This window comes from Vanacampus margaritifer, chromosome 4 (assembly GCF_051991255.1).
Source record: "Vanacampus margaritifer isolate UIUO_Vmar chromosome 4, RoL_Vmar_1.0, whole genome shotgun sequence".
Classification (NCBI taxonomy): domain Eukaryota; kingdom Metazoa; phylum Chordata; class Actinopteri; order Syngnathiformes; family Syngnathidae; genus Vanacampus; species Vanacampus margaritifer.
The window spans coordinates 31624193-31646392 of record NC_135435.1 but is presented as its reverse complement, the minus strand read 5'-3'; the positions used below and the strand labels follow the sequence as shown (position 1 = coordinate 31646392).

General features: G+C 42.0%; 1 protein-coding gene across 3 annotated transcripts in view; it reads left to right on the top strand.

Moving 5' to 3' along the window:
- Positions 1-22200, top strand: part of LOC144050810 (neural-cadherin) — a 219107-nt gene that overhangs the window by 137212 nt on the left and 59695 nt on the right. For all 3 annotated transcript variants that reach the window (XM_077564419.1, XM_077564418.1, XM_077564421.1), the window contains exons 18-25: positions 260-422; positions 1595-2059; positions 3213-3404; positions 5461-5652; positions 7290-7733; positions 7866-8196; positions 10937-11030; positions 16148-16332. In XM_077564419.1, the coding sequence (XP_077420545.1) occupies positions 260-422; positions 1595-2059; positions 3213-3404; positions 5461-5652; positions 7290-7733; positions 7866-8196; positions 10937-11030; positions 16148-16332 (2066 nt within the window). The remainder of the gene's footprint in view (positions 1-259; positions 423-1594; positions 2060-3212; positions 3405-5460; positions 5653-7289; positions 7734-7865; positions 8197-10936; positions 11031-16147; positions 16333-22200) is intronic.

Here is a 22200-nt window from a genome sequence, read left to right as displayed (position 1 = left end):
AGACCGACAACAATGGTTAACCCGAAATTCAAATTCAATTAGACAAAAAAAAAAAGAGACTGGCTTAGAGTCATGAAAAAATAAATAAAAATATGTCGATGAGTTAGTAGAACTCGACGACTTGCTTGATTTTTGTCCCATTAGCTCTGTCTGTATATGCTTCAAACTCGATGGTCTTGAATGTAGAGTACTTATTCCCACCGCCGTCACTTCTCATCAAGATTCTTGATGCTCGCTGGTCATCATTTCATCATTGCAGGTACAAGCTGCACGTTCTCGCTTCCGACGGGAAGTGGGAGGACTACGCCACCGTGTCGGTCAACGTTGTCAACAAGAACGACGAAGCGCCCGTCTTCACCGTCAACGAATACTACGGCAGCGTAACGGAGGAATTGGACGGTTCGCCCGTCTTCGTCTTACAGGTACGCACGCCTAAAGTTGCATTTGAAGACTATCAGCAAGTTTTGTAGGCTATTTGTTCATTCTGGTATAAATCTAGGTTTGGTCAGGGGAATTTGCATATCCCCCCTCCACCCCACTAGATTATTATTTTTTTAATTCAGCCCGAAAAACCAATTTCATTTAGCAACATGAAATTTGGTAGGCACACCTATCATGAGCCGATCCATAAAAGAGAATCAACAATCTGTCATTTGGGAATCAATTTGGCCGTTTCCAGGGGTCCATCAAAGACAAACTTGTCCTAGAAATTTTGTCTGATTGCTACCAAATTTCAACCCCAAATACGAGACGGGAGGAAGCTAAATTTCAAATGAAAACCCACTTTTGTCACTTTGTTGTTTTTTTTTTTTTTTTTTCAATAAACATTGATAGCTGTCAGGAGCGTGGTCCATATGATATTTATTTTCTTTTTTTCATGATTATGATTATTGCGCCTCAGGATTTTTGCTTAGCGATAAAAATCCAAGAGAAAAACTTATAAAAACTTATTTTAGCAGCTGTTAGATGCGAAGCAAAGTAAAATTATAATTAAAAAGTGGACATTTACATTAAATACAATACTCTAAAATGTAAATAAATTTAATTGCACTCAAATTCGGTTGTAGTACAAAATGCAGCATTTTTTAATTAAACACCAGAATGAAAAAAAGTTTTCTCTTTTTTTTGTTTTTTGTTCTTGTTCCATTGTTTTTTTTTGTACAATTTTTTGTTATTGGTGTATGCAATACATTCGTTGTTCTTTGCTTTGTTTTTCTTTTCTTTTTTGAAATCCTATCCTCTGTTAAGGTCGACTGTTGCTCCTGAAGCATTAAAACAAGTAATAGCAACCTCATTAAAGTAAACTTGATTGCAATGAAAGTGATTATCGTAGGTTAAGATAAATGAAATTGGATTACATTCAATTCAAAAACTATGTCGATGTGGCAGGGTAAAAGGAGAACAAATCTAATCAAATGAATGTAAACATTCTCGTTTTAATTATATGTGATCTACCTGAAGGGATGTTGCCAAACTTGCCACCGTTATGAAATGTTTTTGATTCCCTGGTTGTAGTCTAGCTGTCACTTATTGCCCGATCAATAATTGTGGAGCGTGACCTTCAAGGAGTCTTCTCCCTCCCCCGCCATCGCAGGTGACGGCATCCGACCCGGACAAGGATGCCGACCAGGAGGCGCTCCGCTACTCGCTGCACGGCCAGGGCGCCGAGAGCGAGTTTGTTATCGACGAGGTGACGGGCAAGATCTACGCCCAGCGGACGCTGAACCGCGAGGAGCGCGCCGTGTGGCGTTTTGTGGTGCTGGCCACCGACGAGGGCGGCGAGGGCCTGACGGGCTTCACCGACGTCATCATCAACGTGTGGGACATCAACGACAACGCGCCCGTCTTCACCTGCGCGCTCAGCTGCCACGGCGACGTGGCCGAGAACTCGCCGGCCGGAACGTCGGTGATGGAGATGACGGCCACCGACCTGGATGACGCGGCCGTGGGCCAGAACGCCGTCCTGTCCTACAGGATCCTGGGCAGCTTGGACGAGACGGCGGGCAGTCCCGCCTTCTCCGAGATGTTTGCCATCAATCCCGCCACTGGGACCATCACGGTTTGTTCGCAAACAAACACAACAAGCATACATTTAGACAAAAGTAAACAAAAATTCCATACATTTAAACAAAGTGTATTTTGTCACTATGTGGTTTTAAAAGTGCTTTTATAGGATTGCATGCGATTGCCAACTATCAAATTATCAAGCCCCAATTCAATTATTATTACACATTTTTGTTTACGCTTTAGAATTGCATTTTTTTTTGCATGCAAACAAGTTTACAAAGTGTTTAAAAAGTTAGTTTGATGAGGGACTGATATTTTTATGGTTTAAAATCACTTTTTCATTTTTTTCCAATGACCAATGAATTACTTGGAAAGCCTGTACACGGGCAATTCCAGTCGCAATGCAGCAGACACTGGCACGTCAACATTTAGCAGTAATAAATTAAATAATAGCTTTAAAAATGTGCACATTTTCACAAGTTACTTCATGTTAATATGAAAAGAAAAATGCACTGAGCTGTCACCAACATCTTACAAATGCAATTATGCCATCTAGTGGCAGAAAAATGACCAACACAAATCAATATCACACTCGTTTTTTACAGTACAGTACATCTTTTTACTTTTAACTAAATTTTATGAATTATTATGAAATTACTGTATCAATGACTAAAAGTTGCAGACATATTTCTATTAGTTTAAAAAAAAAATCCCACTTTTATGTTAACAAGAGTATGAAAACTTAGGAAACATTTTTATTGTACATTTTATTGTACATTTAGAACAGATATAAAATCTATTGAAGTCATGAAACAGCCCTGTTGTTAAAGTCATTCGGGCCAGCGCTACTGATTGTGAAGGCAGATTGAATTGACATAGCAACACAGAGGCTGAAATCTGAATGGACGACAAAAGAAAAAAGTACAGCACAGCCAAGAGAAATGGCACTAAATGATTACAATGAACTTTTAGACTATTTTTTTAAGACATGCTATGCTAGCAACTGTAAGTTAATTTGTTTCCTATTTATCTTTTGTATTTTTTGCCAAATCGACATGAAAATCCCTCGCAATCATAACGTACTACACAACATATTTTCAGCCGTTGTTTCCAACTGCTCATTTGAACTCTAAATCTCATTCAGACTTAAGTAAATGACTTTGTCAAATAGCTGTCAAATGTGCCTAATGAAATGATTGACGTAGGTGGCCTTGGGCGGCCTGGACCGGGAGCAGGTGGAGTCCTACATGCTGGTGGTGGAGGCCAGGGACGGCGGAGGCATGGCGGGAACGGCCACGGCGACCATTCAGATCACAGACGTCAACGACCACGCGCCCAGATTCATCGAACGCGCCTGCCTGGCCAGGATCTCGGAAAACGCGGAGCCCAACGCTGAGGTAAGCTTGCGAAGAGGATTGAGAATTTCATTTCAAATTGACCACAGCTATTTCTAGCATGCTAGCGTTTTGATGTCTTTGTGATGTCAGTGCTTAAATTGTGTTACGTGAGTGTATCAACTGTTCGAATTTTAAAATTGTATCCAGTTACAATAACCTTTTGTAATGTGACTCAAAATATAAAATGTAGAGCAGCTGTTATCATTGCATCTGATCGAGTCTCGCTAGCATTGCTGCTAGTGAGCTGGGATCAACTCTTATGGCATTCATTTAATGTCCATCAAATGCAAATGATTAGTGGGATCATTTGCATATTTTCAGATGTTGACGTAGGCATACAGTATGTAGAGATGTGCACTTGGATTTTCATATAACGGTGTGTTAATGCATCTGTCGCGAGAAAAATGATCGTAAAATGTCATCCCCAGCATTTTATCATCGCTAACATTTGAAATAGAATCTAAGTACGGGCTTCGCTGTAAAATCCGCGACAATCTGTCTTTGCAATTTTGGCACTTATTGACATCTTGTTGTAACAGATCAAATGTTAGCATGCTAGCATTTCATGGAGACTTTACTAGCCTTTTAAAATGGCACCCGACTTCCATGTCAATCGATCTCGGAGATTTTGGTAATCAGGTTGTTATCTTGCTATAAGTTACCTACTGTTAGTATCAACGCATTTGATCTGTTTTTTTTTCTAGCATTTTGAATTAGTATGCGACGGTACCTGATGATGCAATGTCAATCCATTTGCGTACTCAGGTTGCTAGCATTCTATGTGTACACACCATCTGTTAGCACAAATTATGTGATTTTTTTCACGTTAAAAATGTCATCAAATTAAACCGATTAATTGCTGAATTTGTCCCTAATTTGATGAATTATTCGATTTGACTCAAATGTACTTTTAAAGACTAACCAGTTATAAATTTGTATCCAATCCTCCACTAAATGTTGCATCTTGACGTTCACCCCTGAGTGCACTTTTATTTCGATATGCATGCATCCAAACAAAAACTCAACAAACTCAAACTTTGCTTGACGTTTTCCTCCATTAAAAATTAAATCCAAAAACTGGAGGGGATATTTTTCGTCGGAAATAATTTTTCCTCTTCCTGGCTCAGGAGCCCAAAAAAAGCACAGCAGCTTTTATATTCCCTTTAAGCGTTCGCTTTGAGTTCTCGGCTCTGTGATGGAAAAAAAGAAGAAGTTGAAGCCGACTGAACATGCACCAAACTGCACACGCTCAAATCCAAACCTTCCGTCCGGAATAGTTGCAGGATACAGCTCGGAACGTGATCAAAATAAGAAGACGGAATAAAGCTGTTGTATTCATTTCTGTAGTGGTTCCTACTCAAACCTCCTTTGACACCAATGTAAAAACTAATCAAATAAAATTAAACCGTAAACGGGCAGTCCGTTTGCGAACGATATGTAAAATTTGCGCTTGACAAAGATTTCCTGACTTCAGGAATGTTATTTGGTCTTAACATCTTCAACGGTGGGGCACAGAAGTTTGAGGAGATTTTTCTCCCATTAGTGTTTCCAATCAAGGTATCAAATAAGGGTTTTAAGTGTCATTTTTTGTTGTTTTTTTGAGATTTCAGGCCTGGTGTACAGCTTCAAGCCACACTTAGGGTTTCAAATTAGGGGTACGGCTTAAAGTTGGCATCTTTTTGTTGTGGTTTCCAAACAACGGTTAGTATGTCAAGTCAAGATCTGAAGTCAAGGATTAGGGTTTAAATAAGGAATTTCAGCTTGGATTTACACTTTTAAACAAGTGTTAAGGTTTCAAATAAGGGCTGGAATTTTGAATTAGGGTTTCAAGACAGTGTTAGTCTTTCAAACATGTTCCAAGATTGGGTTATGGCTTTAAAATTGAAGGTTTTTTTTTCCCAAATGTATGTTTCAAGACTGGATTAGGGTTTCAAGACAGGCTTATGGTCTCAAGACAGGATCGGGGTTTCAAATGATCCTTGTCCAAACATGACGCTGCAATGTGATGCGCTGATACTGACTTGCGTGTGTAACGTAGTGACGTGTGTTTCCCGAGGTCCTGGAGCTGAGGGCCGAGGACCGAGACTCGGGAGAAAATGGCCAGCTGACCTTCAGCGTGGTGGCCGGAGACCAGGAGCAAAAGTTCTACGTGCTCAGCAACAAACTGGAGCAGCGCGGAAGCCTCAGACTCAAGAAACGACTCGATTACGAGAGACACAGCGAGCAGAGGTTCAACCTCACCATCAAGGTATACTAAAGCAACCCGTTTAAGCAGCTGTGACTGAATATATGAACTCATGCTATTAAATCCCATGTGACTTGAGGTGCAATCACATCCCCTTTAGGCAGTTGTGTCAAAAGCTATACACACATCTTGAGTTTATATGATTGTAGGTGAATATATATATATATTTATCCCGTTTAAGCAGGTGTGACTAAACGGCACACAACATCCCGTTTAATGAGGTGTGACTGAAGGTGCATACACATCCCGTCTAAGCAGGTGTGACTGAAAGTACACATGCTGCCCGTTTAGGCAGCTTTGACTAAAGGCGCACACACTTCCAGTTTAAGGAATTGTGGCTGAAGGTGCATATACACATCCCGTTCATTCTCGCACCCCGTTTAAGCAGGTCTGACCAAAGGTATACAGTATGCATGTCGAGTTTAAGCAACTGTGGATATAGGTGAACATGTACACATATGTAAAAAATTGTTGGTGTCCATCTTTTAATGAGATATAAAAATAAAATAATAATAATAAAATCATGAAAATCAGATATTGCTTATAAATTGAGGTTCGGTGAACAAACTGATGAAACAGGCCTGGACAAAAATGATTGTCCCCCTAGAAAAGCTTGAAAATCATTTTACTGACTGGGACTGTGCCCGCAACCCATTTAGGCAGTTGTGACTGAGGGTACACACGAGTGATTGAAGGTGGACTCGCATCCTGTTTAAGCGGTTGTGACTGAGTGCCGAGCTGACTTTTTGAAGGCTTTGTGAAAATGGAGTCAATCTGCACCACACCGGCAAACTTTGAAGGGTCACTTGAGGACATGAAAGAAAAGGATTCACTTTGTGCTTTTTGGCAGAGCAGCAATCTGAATCGCAAATGGCTCGCCTATTGACAATTTTCTCCTCCCTCAAACTGCACCGTGTGTGAGAGGTGAAGTCATGCGCTTGAGTTTTACTGATGTGGCGCTGAGGTTGCAAACTTACAAAATGGACAACAAGGTCATCTGAATTCATGAGAATTGGAAGTTATCAAGTGGCCAGTTAAAATTGTTTCGAAAAATGATTGAACATTTCTACGACGACGTATTAGGGCCACGTATATCTTTTTTTTTTTTTTGAGGTGGTGGGGGGGGGTAATATTCAGAGAAAAAAAAAGTGAAACTTACAAGAAATACACGTAGCGTACTTAAATGTTTGTGCCAATACTTTTCGGTCGGGTTTTCAAATAAGGAGGAAGTAATTAATTGCTTTAGCTGAGATTTCCGTCATTCACTTGCATTGACCCAAAGTATGATAGCTTCCGATTGGTTAGTGTTTAGTCATCTGATTAGGATTAGGAAGTGTTGTCGCTTTAGCTGCTGTGTATGACGAGTAAAGTTTCAATTAAGAATGAATCCGTCTCCATCCTGCCTTTTCATTTTATAAACAGTGTCCCGTTAAGCATCAACGAATCCTCACGTTAGATTATAGCTACGCTATTTGTATTTCTTGTAAGTTTCTGATAAAGTTGCAAATTCCCCACTTTATAAAGTGGCAAATTTCCGAGTTTTTTACTCCTAATACGCCGTCGTACTTTTCTTGTGATATACACATGAATATCATAATGTTACATGATGTTACATGTATGTGGCCCCTTTGTCATTCCAGGTTGAAGATTTGGACTTTTCCAGCCTGCTTCACTGTGCTGTTGAGGTGGACGACTACAATGACCACGCCCCGGTCTTCATCCCGCACTTCCTCTCTTTGGGCCCCCTGTCAGAAGACGTCCCCGTGGGGACCAGCGTGGCCCGCCTGGTGGCCAGTGACTCGGACTCGGGTCAAAACCGCCAGCTGGTCTACAGCCTGTCTCCGGACTCGGACCCAGATGGGCTCTTCGCCGTGGATCAATCGGGAGTCCTGACTGTGGCCCGAGCTCTGGACCGGGAAAAGGTGGCCCAGCACCACCTGGTGGTCGTCGCCACCGACCACGGGGTGCCCGCTTTGTCGGGTAGCGCCACTGTGGAGCTCCCCCTGCTGGACGTAAACGATAACGGGCCGCAGTTTGAAGGCGTGTATGCACCGGTGGTCTTTGAAAACCTTCCTGGACCTCAGGTAGGATCACTAACTGGAGAACCAATCAAAGTAAATCCAACACAACCCGTCTATGCATGTATGACGGGTACACACCCACATCCCGTTTGAGCACATGCGACTGAAGGTTATGTCTGGTGAATCTTTTTTCAGGTTGTAAACATGAACCAGACGTCCACGTTGCTCCGGGCGGTGGACCGCGACTCCCCTGAGAACGGCGCGCCTTTCCGTTTCGCTGTCCCCGCCGACTATCGGCACGGCAACGATTTCTACCTGAAGGACAACCTGAACGGGACGGCCACGCTGACAGCACTGCGGACCTTTGACCGCGAGCGTCAGAAGGAGTTCCTGATCCCCGTGATCATGAGCGACAGCGGCCACCCCGCCAAAACGGTCACCGCCACGCTGACCGTCGCCATCGGCGACCACAACGACCACGCGCACGTTGGTGGAGAGAAGACAATCTTCATCAACACGCACAGAGGTTAGTGCATTTTCATTGGACTGGAACACACCTGGAAGCGGTGCTTTGCATTAGCATTAGCATTAGCATTGCAATCCTTAAATTGAGCGGGTTTGGTGGAGGCATCTTGAAAATGCATCTTTTTTTAAACTATTCTGTGGAAAAGTATCTATTCTTGACATTTTAAACATTTTTTTTTTTTTACAAATGGCTTTGAAAACGGATAAAAAAAAAACTTAAATTCTTTAAATATTCTTGAAAAAATAATATATAGTATTAAAAAAATCCAGTTTATTGACATTTTGAAACATTGAATGAATATTGATATTATATATTGAAATTTCTTCAGAATATTTATGAATTTTTATTTTTTTGTCTTTTTTAACTCTTTGACTGCCATGGACGTTAAAAGACGTCAAGTGAAAACCTACGGAGGGCCGCCAATGACGTTAAGACGTCATCCAATTTTTAAAAAAATTTTTTTGGAAACGGGTGAAGGGAAGCCTTGGCCAGCTGTGGTGAAAGTTTCAAGCAGATCTAGTTCGCCTAATGACTATTTTCGGCCCCTAGATGGCAGCAATGACTCTCTTTTGACAAGATTGGTTAGGCGTCAGTAGAAGACGTGAGGCGGGGCTAGAGGGGACAATGGCTGGGGAAGGGAAGAGAACATGGCGACCGGTTGCAAGCAGCACACGCTCGAGCACTTTTTTTCAAAGACGAAAAGCATCGACCAACGCTAAAGAGCACATTGATGACGACGATGATCATCATCGATGATGATGATGGTGACTCCGAGGTTGGAAGCGTTGACGCGGCAGTAGAAGACGTGAGGCGGAGCTAGATGGCTGAGGAAGCGAACAATGGCGACCGGCAGCTCACACTTGGGAATTTTTTTCAAAGACGAAAGGCATCGACCAACGCTAAAGAGCACATTGATGACGCTGATGATCATCATCGATGATGATGATGGTGACTCCGAGGTTGACGCTGAAGTTGCAAGCGCTGACGCGGCGGCTATGACGACGTCATAAAGGTTCACGGGCTAGCGATGCTAACACCGGAAAACGCGGAGCACAACCGAGCACGCTCAGGCGGACGTTCAATCGGACGACGAAGAGTGCCCCGAGTCCAATGCATATTCATCGGAGAGGAGTGTGTACAGTCTGCTACTTGCTATTGCCCGGAAAAAAAGGCCGTCAAGAAAGTGTAACGTCTGCACGCGAAACGGACAATCGAAGTGAAACGTATCTGTTGTGCAAATCCTGCTCCGTCTCCTTGCACGCAGGGCAGTGTTACAAAAAGAAAAACTGTATTTGAAACATCCACATAATTGTAAATAGTACCACAGTTGCACACATTTGTAAATAGTTTGCGAAATTGTTTTGTCAAATTGTTACACTGTTGAATGGAAATAAACGTATTTTGCAAACTAAAAACACTTTTTCATTGTTGGTGAAAGCGTTTTACAGAAGCAAAGCACTATTTAGGTGTTTGTGGCATCATTCATGGACAAAAAGAAGTGTACAATTCACTAGAGTGCATGAAATAACATCGTTTCACAAAAAGCTCTTTTTCTCCGCTTTGTTTCAAAACAGAGCATTTCGGTAAAAGTAACCATTTTCTATTGTTGATTACTGAAGAACGGAATAAGGTAGAAACAAACTTTTTTTTCTGATGAAAGATGAGAGTTCAATCTTTCATTTGGTCGGATGTGTGTTTCCATAGTCCACACACAACATTTTCTGTGGACCTTGAAAGATCAGTCAAAATGCTTAAATCGGCTGGCACTGGCGACAACCCGTTTTTGAAAACGTCTGGCAGTCAAAGAGTTAATTGAATCTTGAGGATGGATGGATGTTAATCTCGGCATTACTTTGAATAATTCCCCCCAAAATGTAATGAAAACCTCATATAATATTTTTTTAAGGCCCGACAACACTGTTCGCAATTTGTGTTCACTTTCCAACTCTGGTGTCTCAATACTTTGTTCCATGTAGCACAGCTGTAATCAATCAAGTTATGGCCACCAATGAAGCGCTCATCAATATGCAGCAATGAAAGGCAATGACTGCATTTTGGTGGTGGTTTTCTCCCCGATCATTATCGTCAACAATTTCATTGTGCTCACGATTGTCCATTAACCAGCAGGTTTCCCGCCGTGCTGCTCAATTTGACGCCGTTTATTGTGCCGCCGCCCGCGGGCGTCGCACCAAAGCGCCGTCCGGACAATCTGGCCGCCGTGGCAATCGAAAAACTTGCAGAAGGCCTTTGAGCCACGCATCAGTGGTGCGAGTTCATGGGTAGGGTTTCAATTGACAATTTCATATTAATTGATTAGGATTTCAAACTGAATTAAGAGGGTTGGGGTTTCAAAATTGGTTCCAAAAAAAAAGTGTTTTAAGTGGTTCGAATTACGGTTTCAAAACAGGCATCAGACTTTCAAGTTAAAGATTTAAAGTAGCAGAGAGACTGATTTCGAACTTTTAAACAGGCTTGCATGCCAGAGTTAGGGTTTGAAAGTAGGGTTTCATGCCAGTGGACTCATGTATAATTCATATTGGAAAAGCTGCAGTAACTTTTTTCAAGGCGTCTCGTTGAAGGTTATGGCCGACTCCCCAAACGATGATGATTGGCTCGCCACTTCCTGTCATGTGGCCTTCAGCACTCCTTCTCAATCTCCGCACGCTTGAAGTGATCTTGAAGACTGAAAATAGAAATTGATTTCTCAGTTTGTGGATTTGTTGTTGTTTTTTTTACCCAGGCCGCATGCCCACCACCGTGTTGGGAAAAGTGTACGCGCCTGACCCGGACGACTGGGACAACAAGACGTACGTCTTCGAGGGACACGTACCCACGTGAGTCCGTCATGCCTTTTCTCACAACAAATGACAACTTTTGGAAATGGAAATCCATACAAACCCATCTGAGGTCTTTTAAAGGGAAAGTGCCTCAAAAGCTGCAGAAAACTTTCTAGTGAGGAGGATGTTCACAATACCGCTTTTTTCAGACTGTTCTTGAGTACTTTTGATATCGAACATTTTCCTTTACACAATGTCAACAAATGGACCTTTTTTTCCTGATGTTTCAAACTGCTGCAGTGTCGCCAACTACTGTCAAGGAGGACATACTTCATGTCACTCACCTTTTTATTTATTTATTTATTTTGCCTTAAGTATCGGTGGCTGGTATATGTTTACTCTAAGTCAATTATTGGTGTATGAGCATTAAATAACGTGCATTAGAGGCGTATATACATTGAATATGGTACATTAAAGGTGTATAGCTATTTAGTATGTTAATTTTACAGGTGTATAAGCGTCAAATTTGGTACATTCAAGGTGAATAGACAAAAATGTTCAATTACATCTGCAAAGACGTACATCAGAGTTGCTGTATGTACATTAAATATGGTACATTAAAGATAGCCATTGAGTATGTTCCATTAGTGGTGTATAAACCCTAAATATGGTATATTAGAGTTGAATAAACAAAGAAATGGTAAAGTAAATGTGTGTAAGCTTTAAATATGGTGCGCGTGGTACATAATGTGCAGGTATTAAATGTGGTACATTATACCTGTATATACACACTTGACATGATGAATGAGATTTAAAAAAAAATAATACATTCAATAAATACATTAAAAGTGTAGAAACATGAAATATGGTACATAACTAAATATGTTACATTAGAGGTGTATAAATATTAAATATGGTATAGTAGAGATATATAGGCATTAAAATGGTATATTAGAGGAGTATAAACATGAAAAATGGTACATTAGAGGTGCATAACTTCAAATATGGTAAATTAGGGTCGTATAGGTATTTCACATTGTAAATTAAAAGTGTATACGACAATAAATATTGTATATTTGATGTATATGAGCATTAAAAATGGTACATTAGCATGTAAAGGTAGTCCCGTTCGTAGACAGTATGCAGTGATAAAGCTGTGGAAGGTGTGATCAATGCATGCCGCCGATTGCTGATGGCGAAGCTGACAAGGAAATACGGCTTCGAGCTTCTTTGGCCGAATGGACGGCGATCCATAAGGAGCGCATTCATTAGCGCTCTCGGCCGCGATTGATGTGCCCGCCGCCAACATCTGGCCCGTATTCCACACGTCCACGCCTGGCCTCCATCTTTGCATTATTCACACGTCCATCAATCAGCCAGTGCGAGAAACTTGGGGGATTTCTTACGCTGATTCAATTCACTGCCGCATTATAGCAAAGATCCATCATGAGTCCGTACTTCTCGACTGACTTGTAACCTGCTCCTTATGACACGCACCCCCTTTAGTAGTCCAAAACAGCATCTGCGCCCCCTGAAAAAAGCTCAACATAAGTTTTTGCATCCCCTAATGTGCCTCAAACAACCTTTTCCCAAAGGTTTCAAGCTACGCAACTCATTTATCAGAAAGATCCTCTTCTGTATGCTCACCCAAAAAAGAGATCAAAACAAAACCCCTTATCTTTGTCTTGATTGGCCTCTAAAACCTTTTCCAAAACTTTTCAAGCCACGCAACAATAATCCGGACACAGTTGACACACACTCCCTCTCATGTCAAAATGTCAAAATAAAACTCCATCACACCTATTTTTTGGGTCGGTAGACGTTTTTTCCCCAAATATTCTAATCCATGTACCACAAGAGATGGCGCACCCTTTGCCCTCAACACTTGAGAAAGTCTTGTATCACCTTTGTTGTCATTTTGTAGTCTTTGCAAACCTTCAAAATACAATTGGTACACGCCTTCACCTCTGAGCACACAACTTGAAAAAGGTCAAAAGACAGCCTGCAGGTATCACCTATTTTATTGGTGGTTTTCCTAAACTTTTCAAGGCGCTCGCCCTTGTCACTTGTTTGATTAAAAAACAAGTCCAGAATTACAAAAAAGAAAAAATAGATATATCAGAGGCCACGCACCCCCTTCTACATCCCAAAAGATTTGGCACACCCTTACATACTTATTTTATCCATCTGTCCATTTTCTGTACCGCTTGCCCTCGTGGGTTTTGTGCATAACTTCCTTTCACCAAAATTTTGAAGTCACGCACCCCCTTCAAAATCCTCAGAGTTGGTGCACCCATCCTTCCCTGCACACCCAGGAAAAAATGGTCAAAATCATCTACTTTTTTTTTTTCTTCAATAAAAGCTATTTCACAAACTTTTCAAGCCATGTAGGATTAGTGGGCAGCCTCAGATTGCATCCTTTCCTTCCCGTTTTCTCCGTTCTTCTTTCTTTCATTCTTTCTTCTTTATTTCTGGATTATGAAGCTTCATCTCCCGTTGATCTTTGTCAGCTTCGTAAAGAAACGATCGCTTTAACGGGAAGCACATCGTAGTTCATCGCGCCGCGCTTTCCGTGTCCTCGTGTTTTATTGGGCTGCTTCCCTCGCACCTTTTTTTTTTTATGAGCAGATATAAATGCTTGCTGTCACTTAAAACCTTCCCTGTGAATCTCTCATGTGGATAAATAAAGTATCTATCGATGCATTTATTGAGTAATAGTTCACAAGTTGTTGATTTTAAAACTGCAGAAGTCTTCAAAGTATTTTTTTATGGCAGCAAAATGTGTTATGTGGCATTCAGCTGCTCCTTTTTGTTTAGTCAAATTACGTCACAATAAATTGGCATATGAATAGGGGTGTGTAGACTTTTTATAGCCACCATTTGTACAAAATAAAATGATCGTCGTCAGACAATTAAGATAAACAGGATAATCCAGCAGCACATTACAATCTTAGCAACCAGTAACGTCAAATACTTGAGTAAATCGACTTGATTACTGTCCACCGCTGATGACGAGTCTCCTCCCTAATCAAACAAAGTAATTACCTGTACGAGAAAACGTCGTCTTGGCTCGTTTGTCAGCCTTCCACCTTAGCGCCTTACTGCCGCCGTCTATCATTGTCCCGCGGGGACGTTGATTCACTGCGGGAAATGGAGTAAACACTAAAACGGGGCATAAAAGACATCGTAAAAGCGCGCGATGGAGTGTTTTCATCCCTTTTTCTGTTTTATCCTCCGAAAGGAAGCTCGGCGGAGGAGGAGGCGGAGGAGGAGGAGGAGGAGGAGGAGGAGGAGGAGGTTGTACTTTAAAGCCTCGTTAACACCTCGTCAACGCCTCACTCGTCCGTCCGCTTCAGTTTGGCGGGGCTGCTCCAATTTTATTTGCCGTCGTTGTCGGTCCGCAGGAAAAGTTTGCGGCGCCGGTGTTATTCGTTCGCACGCAAACCAAAACACGTGACCATAAATACATAACAATTCAATAAATAATCATCATCATCATCATTGGTGATACAAGTGTTTTAATAACGTGTGAATAAATGAATGGAAATAGGAATGAAATTGAATAACACATTTGTAAATACAGTTAAAAAAATAATCGATTAATACATTAATTAATTTTCTCATAAATTCATGCCGCGCTGCATTTAAACTCAAAACAAAATACCAGCAAACAGCGAAAATGCAAAATAATACAATAACTCAAAAAAAATCCAACAATGACTGGAACTGCAAACCTGGAACCCGAGATGGAGGGAGGGGGTTTGATTGTAAATTAACATCAACTAAAAAAAAAGAAAAGAAAATTAATTTTAATATGTCAGTTAAAATGAATACGTAAGTGGGCGGATGGATGCCAAAGAATGAATAATGGTTAATAAAGATGATGAGTGGATGATAGATGAAGGATGGGCGGATGGACGGACGAGTGTTTGAATGGATGGATGGATGGATGGATGGAGGAATGGACAGATGAATGGATGGATGGATGATGGAGACATTAAAAATGATGACTGAATGGATGATTGATGAACGGCTAAAAATGAATAAAGGATAAATAAAAGTTAATGGATGGATGGATGATGAATAAATTAAAGATGATAGATGGATGATGAACAGATGGATGGACATACGTACGGGTGGATGGATGATGAATAAATTAAAGAGGATGGATAGATGAAAAGATGGATGGATGGATGAACGGACCGATGGGCGGATCTTTGGATGAGGGATAAATTAAAGATGATAGATGAATGATGAACAGATGGATGGATAAATGAATAAATAAATGATTGATGGGTGAGTAGATGGATAGTTGATGGACAGATAAACAGAGGAATATTATTTGTAGCCTTATTTTGTGTATCTTGCAATTATTTTTCATTCTTAATTAACGCGTGTGTTTGTGTGTGTGTGTTTCAGTGCTGTGTGGTTCAGTGAGCACACACATCACAGTAGACTTTGATTGCAGTTGATGATTTTAATTAAGACCGTGCACACACACACACACACACACACACACACACACAAGTGCAAGGTGCGCTTGAAATGATGAAAGGTCATCCTTAAAGAGAACCACGGCAGGCTCAGGGGTTTCCCTCGGTCAACAGGGGGTCAGCACGTCGGCGGCCTCGCCTCGACCTTGTCTCAACATCTCCCGTCACGCTGCTGGGCCGCAGGCGGCCACCGTTTTAATTTATGAGCGGGAGCATCCGTCCCGTAATTGGACGAGCGACGCTCTGACCCGCGGCGCCCCCTAGAGACGTTCCCGGGGCGAGACGGACGCAGACAATCGAGCCCTAATTGCTTCACGCTCGCACCCCCACAAGTGTCTGGAGGACTTTGGAGTTGTTTGGGCAGGCGGGAGAAGGTCACGCTTTGCCTAAACCGCCACGTTCACGCGCAATGTTCGTGCAATGCAGCTCCAATGCCGAGGAGCAACTTTTGCAGAAGTCGATGCCAAATATAACACAGTCATTGTTGACTTCTTATTGGCCGTGCAAGAGTGTAGAAAAAAAAATCTCTTTTGTAAAGAGCCAAATGCAAGAAAGAATCAAGTAATTATTGACCAAATAGTTATGCAATTAATGAGATGAATCTCACATTAGCTTCCAATGGTGGAAAACGTTCACATTTTGTTGTCACCTAATTGCAGATTTCTGCGTTTTGTTTTCCAGCTACTTCATCTTGAACAAGCGCACGGGTTTTGTGATCATCAAGGAGAACGCCCCGGCGGGCGACTATCAGTTCCTGGTGCGCGTGTCGGACGGCGTGTGGCCCGACGCCGTCTCCGCGGTAACGGTGCACGTACGAGAGCTGCCCGACGACGCCGTGCACAGCTCGGCCTCGCTCCGCCTTGCAGGTAAGAAAGACCCAATCCGATATTACAATACATGGTAAAAAAAAAAAAAAGTCCGATGATTCGAAAAATGTCAAACCATTCACAAAATATACAAAGGCAAAAACAGATATAAATGTATGTAAATGTGTTTGAAAATGTAAAAATAAAATATATACATTGTATAAAAATATGTTACAAATGTAAATTATACAAACTATTTAAAAATATATACAGTACAAATCTCAGAATCTTAAAATTCACTTTGCAAGCGACTGCTAGACACTCCTTTCTTTTTCTGTACGGCCACAATTTCTGTCATTTTAGTATTAGGAATGTGTTTTCCAGTTTCACTACATTTTTCTTGTTTTAAAAGCACTCATTTTTATTTTGATTCTGATTCATTAATGAAAATGTATTTTCTACAGAAGAGGATTAGGGTCAGTGAAGAGGGAAAAAAAAGGTTGGCTGGATTCTGACTAAAGTGAGAATTCCTATGAGAATTCTGCCTTTATTAAAACTATTTTATAATTCTCACTTTAAAGTGAGAATTCTGACTTTAAAGTGAGAAAGTAACAATTATGATATTAAAGTCAAAATTCTAGTCAGAATTCTGACTTTAATGTCAAAATTATGAGAAAAAGTGAGAATTCTCACTTAGAATCCTGCCAACCTTTTTTTTCCCTCTTCACTGGCCCTAAGCCTCTTCTGCACTTTTGAATTTTAGTTTTAGTTATTTTGTTAGTTTTCGTGAACTGTAATACCATTGAAATATAGACATATATACAATGATATAAAAATGTAAAATTATGCAGAAAAATAGAGAAACATACTGTACTAAACAAATTAAAAGTATATGGAAAAAGAATATCAAAACAAAAAAAAAGTCTACCCAGTTAGTTGATTACTGTTCCCCAATTGGACACTGTTGCGCATTTAGGATGATGCATATTTTTGGATCGCAGGCACCACACGCACACACACGCACGTGCGCGCGCACGCACTCACACACACACACACACACACACATTTAAGCAGACCACAGTTACCTGGTGTACGTGACAGCTCCCGCCGTCTCCTCCACTTTACATTTGCCTGCGAGAAATAGGACACGGCTGAGGGGCTTTTACCATCTCTCAGATATTGAAATAGAACATTCCAAAGAGAGGCGGGCGGGCGGGCGGAGGAGGAAGGAAGGAAGGAAGGAAGGAAGGAAGGAAGGCGCCTCGGCGATGCATATAAAAGGATTTGTCTTGCGGAAGCAGCAAGCAGGTAGATGAATGTGACATGGAGCAGCCGGTGGAAACATTGCTCAGTTGGGCTGCAAGGAAAATGGAAATATACGCATGACGCCATATTCTCAGGGCTGCCCTCGGGCCTGCTTTCGGTCACGTGACCTTCAGAATTGTCAAGAAAAAACATCCTCATTTGATTTGTTCTTTTTTCATTCATTAACACAGCATATACGATTCATATTACTCAACATTTTTTATTGACAATTCTCTCCAAAGTCGCATACGTCCCATTAGGCCTATAAAAAAAAAAAAAAAATCCAAAATAAAAGTATGATTAATAATATATGAAATTTGACATTAAAGTCCCTCATTTTATCTAAAGATCCACCCATAATCTGTCTAGTTAGAGGCGATGACCTCGTCTGGAGTGTCCTATTAAACTAAAAAAAATCAAATGTAATACTATGAGCCTCCATCCAGAGGAAAAGAAAATCATCCCCCCAAAAATCTGACTTTGAGATCATCTGGAGGTGAAAGTGTGAAAGTGCGGATGAGTTGTGCAATAATAAGCGCTCTCATCGATTGGCTGTCAGCGTGCCGGAGTCCATGTGAAAATATTCCAGTTGGAGCCTTACTTACGGAGCGGCTTGACTTTCTAAATCCCATTCCCGGGGAACAAATGCAGAATGCAATAAGCGCGCGCGCGACTTCACTCGCCGCCGTGAGATTAATGCAAACCGCCGACATCAACGCACAACAGCCGCCGCCTTCGCCGCCTTCGCCGCCTCACTATTTTGCTCCTCTTTGTTAAAAAGGCGGAGAAAGCAGAAAGTCCTTGAAAGTCCACAAAAGCTCCCCGACGCAAGACCAACACTTGATGAAGTGCTCTTGTTGAGAGTTTGACCTTTAAAAGGCGACACGGTCAAGTGAGATATTGCCTAAATATTTCTCTCTCTCGAGCGAGGATCGATACTGCAGAGAAATTGGGAAAATATCTTGTGCGCTCTGTTGAATGGTTTCTGCTTTCAGTGTGTCCTTCTGTCTGTCCTGAAGGATGAAGTTCTTTTAGCCGCGGCTTAGCATGGGAAGATTCAGCACCGAGAGCCACTTTCACTCAGGGACATCATCTTTTTGGGAGGAATTCAGCCCCCATAGACACAAATATCAATGAGTAGACCCACAAAAAGTCTCAAGAAGAGATGATACAGGATGTCAGCCATTTTGGTTTGAAGCAACTCCAGTATTTTCCAAAACATTTTTAGGTGTCTTAGGATTTCTCCTAGAGATTTTGCCTACCTTCATTTTGGGGGAAATTCAAAGATATTTTAACTTCACAGCATGAGATTTGGAAGCGGCGTCTATCATGAATAGATCAACTAAAAAAAAAAAGTCTCAAAAAGACTTTCTTGGAAAGACACAGCAAGTCTAATTTTGGTTTGTCAACCATTTTACGGTTGATTTACTGTCATCATTTTTTAACATTCTGCATCCAAAGCTATTTTCACTGAGAATGATGAAGTTTGGTTGGCACGGCAATCGTTAGCAGACCCACAAAAGAGTCTCGAGAAGCCATTTCCAAAAAGACACAGAAAGTCGTCAGATATTTTACTTCAAACCACCATTTGCATTTTTAGGGTGTTTTTACTGCAGAACCAGAACCATGACATTTGGTAGTCATGTCTTTCACGAGGAGACCCACAAAAAGTCGAAGTTGGCCATTTTGGGTTCAAGCAGCCATTATTATTTTATTGATTATTGTGGATATTCTGTATGCCTGCTCGTGAAGATTTTGCAACTCCAGCAACAGTTTTGAGTCCTTCGCTGTTCTTCCTTTGCATCTTGATTGGACTCTTCAATCAGTCTTTGTGCTTTTTGCCATCTTGGCGGTCCAATCAACTTGAGCAGCTGTTGAAGTAACTTGCAGCGTTGTCGTATCGCTGAGTACTTTGCGGCTTTCAAGGCATCTTTCAAAACCTCGGGAGCCTTCAAAAACCTCTTTAAAAAAAGTCTTCCACCCCAGATGCCATTTAAAATGCTTTATTTTTATTTTTTCTGCATTTGGAGTGTGTGTGCTGGATAATGTATTCAGATGGAGGCACACAGCCTGTAGGGAGGAGAGAGCAGCAGTGTGTTTGGATGTGCGCCAGGTGCAGAGGCTGTCACAGAGTGTTAGGACTTACCAGGCTTTCCCCCGCAGCCCACTTTACTCCCGACCGTCTCCCTGTCAGCCCTCGTCCGTCCTCCTCCGCCCGGACGGACGGATAAGAGCTGACGTTTGCCGCCAACGTTCACTCGCCGCTCGTCCGACCTCCTTTTTAAGATCCTGCCTGAATTGCTCTCAGTTTACATGCATGGAATGATGGATGGATAATGCATGATAGAGGGCTAGACGCATCACAAGTTTCTTGACATATGGATGGATGGATGATGGGTGGTTTGTTTGATATGTTGATTGGTGAATGAATTCATCAAAATCGATTTATAGCTAGACCTGTAGCGGCATAGATGGATGGATGATTGTTTTATTGTTAGATGAATTGATTGTTGGCTGGACACACATGGTTGGATGATAATGGACTGATGAATGAATGATGGATGGATGGGTGGGTGGGTGAATGATGGATGGATGGACAAACATGGATGGATGGATAATGGGATGGATGGATGGACAATCATGGACGGATGATAATGGATGGATGAATGGTTGGATGGGTGGGTGGGTGATGGATGGATGGACAAACATGGATGGAGGGATAATGGGATGGATGGATGGACAATCATGGATGGATGATAATGGATGGATGAATGGATGGGTGGGTGGGTGATGGATGGATGGACAAACATGGATGGATGGATAATGGGATGGATGGACAAACATGGATGGATGGATAATGGGATGGATGGACAAACATGGATAGATGGATAATGGGATGGATGGACAATCATGGATGGATGGATAATGGGGTGGATGGACAAACATGGATGGATGGATAATGGGATGGATGGACAAACATGGATAGATGGATAATGGGATGGATGGACAATCATGGATGGATGGATAATGGGATGGATGGACAATCATGGATGGATGATAATGGACTGATGGATGGATGGGTGGGTGGGTGAATGATGGATGGATGGACAAACATGGATGGATGATAATGGATGGATGAATGGGTGGGTGATGGATGGATGGATGGACAAACATGGATGGATGGATAAGAGGGATGGATGAATGGACATGGAAGGGTGGATAATGGATTGACAGATGGATGTCTGTGGATGGATGGATGGAGAATGGGATGGATGGACGGGTGAATGGAGGGATGGATGGAGAGTCATGGATGGATGGAAATGGATGGATGGATAATGGATTGACAGATAGATGGATGGACAATCACGGATGCTGACTAAATGAATGAATGAGCGAACGAACGCATTGCCTCTGTGTTCCACCCACGAAGCTGCAAGAAGCGGCGTGTCCCATTACTATCGTCCACACGCGCAAGTTGTCATGCATTTATTATGATCCGCGTCCAAATACTTTTGTCCGCCTGCTGCTTGTTTTTGTTTGTTCGTTGCCAAACGTGGCTGATGAAAGAAGACAGTCAGGACTGGCGGATGATGAATGAAGGATGAAACGCTCCCTCGAATTTTACACTCCACTTCTCTCTGACTTGTTGAGGACTCTCAGCACTGTGTGCGTGCGCGCGCGTGCGTGCGCGTGTGTGTGCGCGTCCGTGCGTGCGTGCGACTAAAGCTTGCCGCATCTCTCCCAGCTGAGGAAGTGTCTTTGATGCGTGCCTTTCCTCTGATATCCTTGTTTTTCTCTCAGTGGGGAAAAAAAGAAGACAAAAACAAAAGCGGCGCAGTCATTTATGCCGATTCCTTGTTACATTCCATTCATTTAGACTCATAAGATAAATGTGCCATGTTTGTGTACACGCGCGTTTCACTTACGACAATTTCTACACGGGGCTTGATGAAAGCCTCCCGTGTAGCCTGTCAATCAATAGACGACAACAAAGATCGCGCTGCGTGTCAATTAGCTGTCAAGAGAAACAAACAATCAAATTAGGCCTGCTGTTGTTTTTTTCTTTCAAATACAGCATTTCGTTTTGGTCCTCACTGGCTCGTTGTCCTCTTTCAAAGAAGCCCTTTTGGTTATTTGCTTGCTTCTTCACTGTTTGGCTTCATTTGTCCTTCGTCAAAACCAAAAGGAGCAAACGAAAGAAGCGCACGTGCAAAGTGGACGGGAAAAGAGTTTCCAAGCTTGTCTTAAAAGCCTACTTTGAAACTTAAACATTAATAACCCTGACTTGAAACCCTACTTTGAAACTGTAACTCAGGCTTGAAATCTTAAGCAAGTCTTCAAACCCTACTTTAAAAGCCTAATCCCGACTAAAAGTCCTACTCGGAGACCACAACACAAGCTTAAAACACTAACTTGAAGCATTAACTCTGGCTTGAAATCCAAACTCGAAACACTAACCCTGCTTAGAAGACTAACAAAGCCCAACTTGAAACCCCGACGTGAACCCGACATTGGCGTCTTCATTTTCACAAGCTATCCCCGACTGTTTGGCTGTGGTGGCCTGGCCAACATCGCGCTGGTGAATAAAACATGAGCTGACTGGTCTCTGGGTCTCTGCGCTTG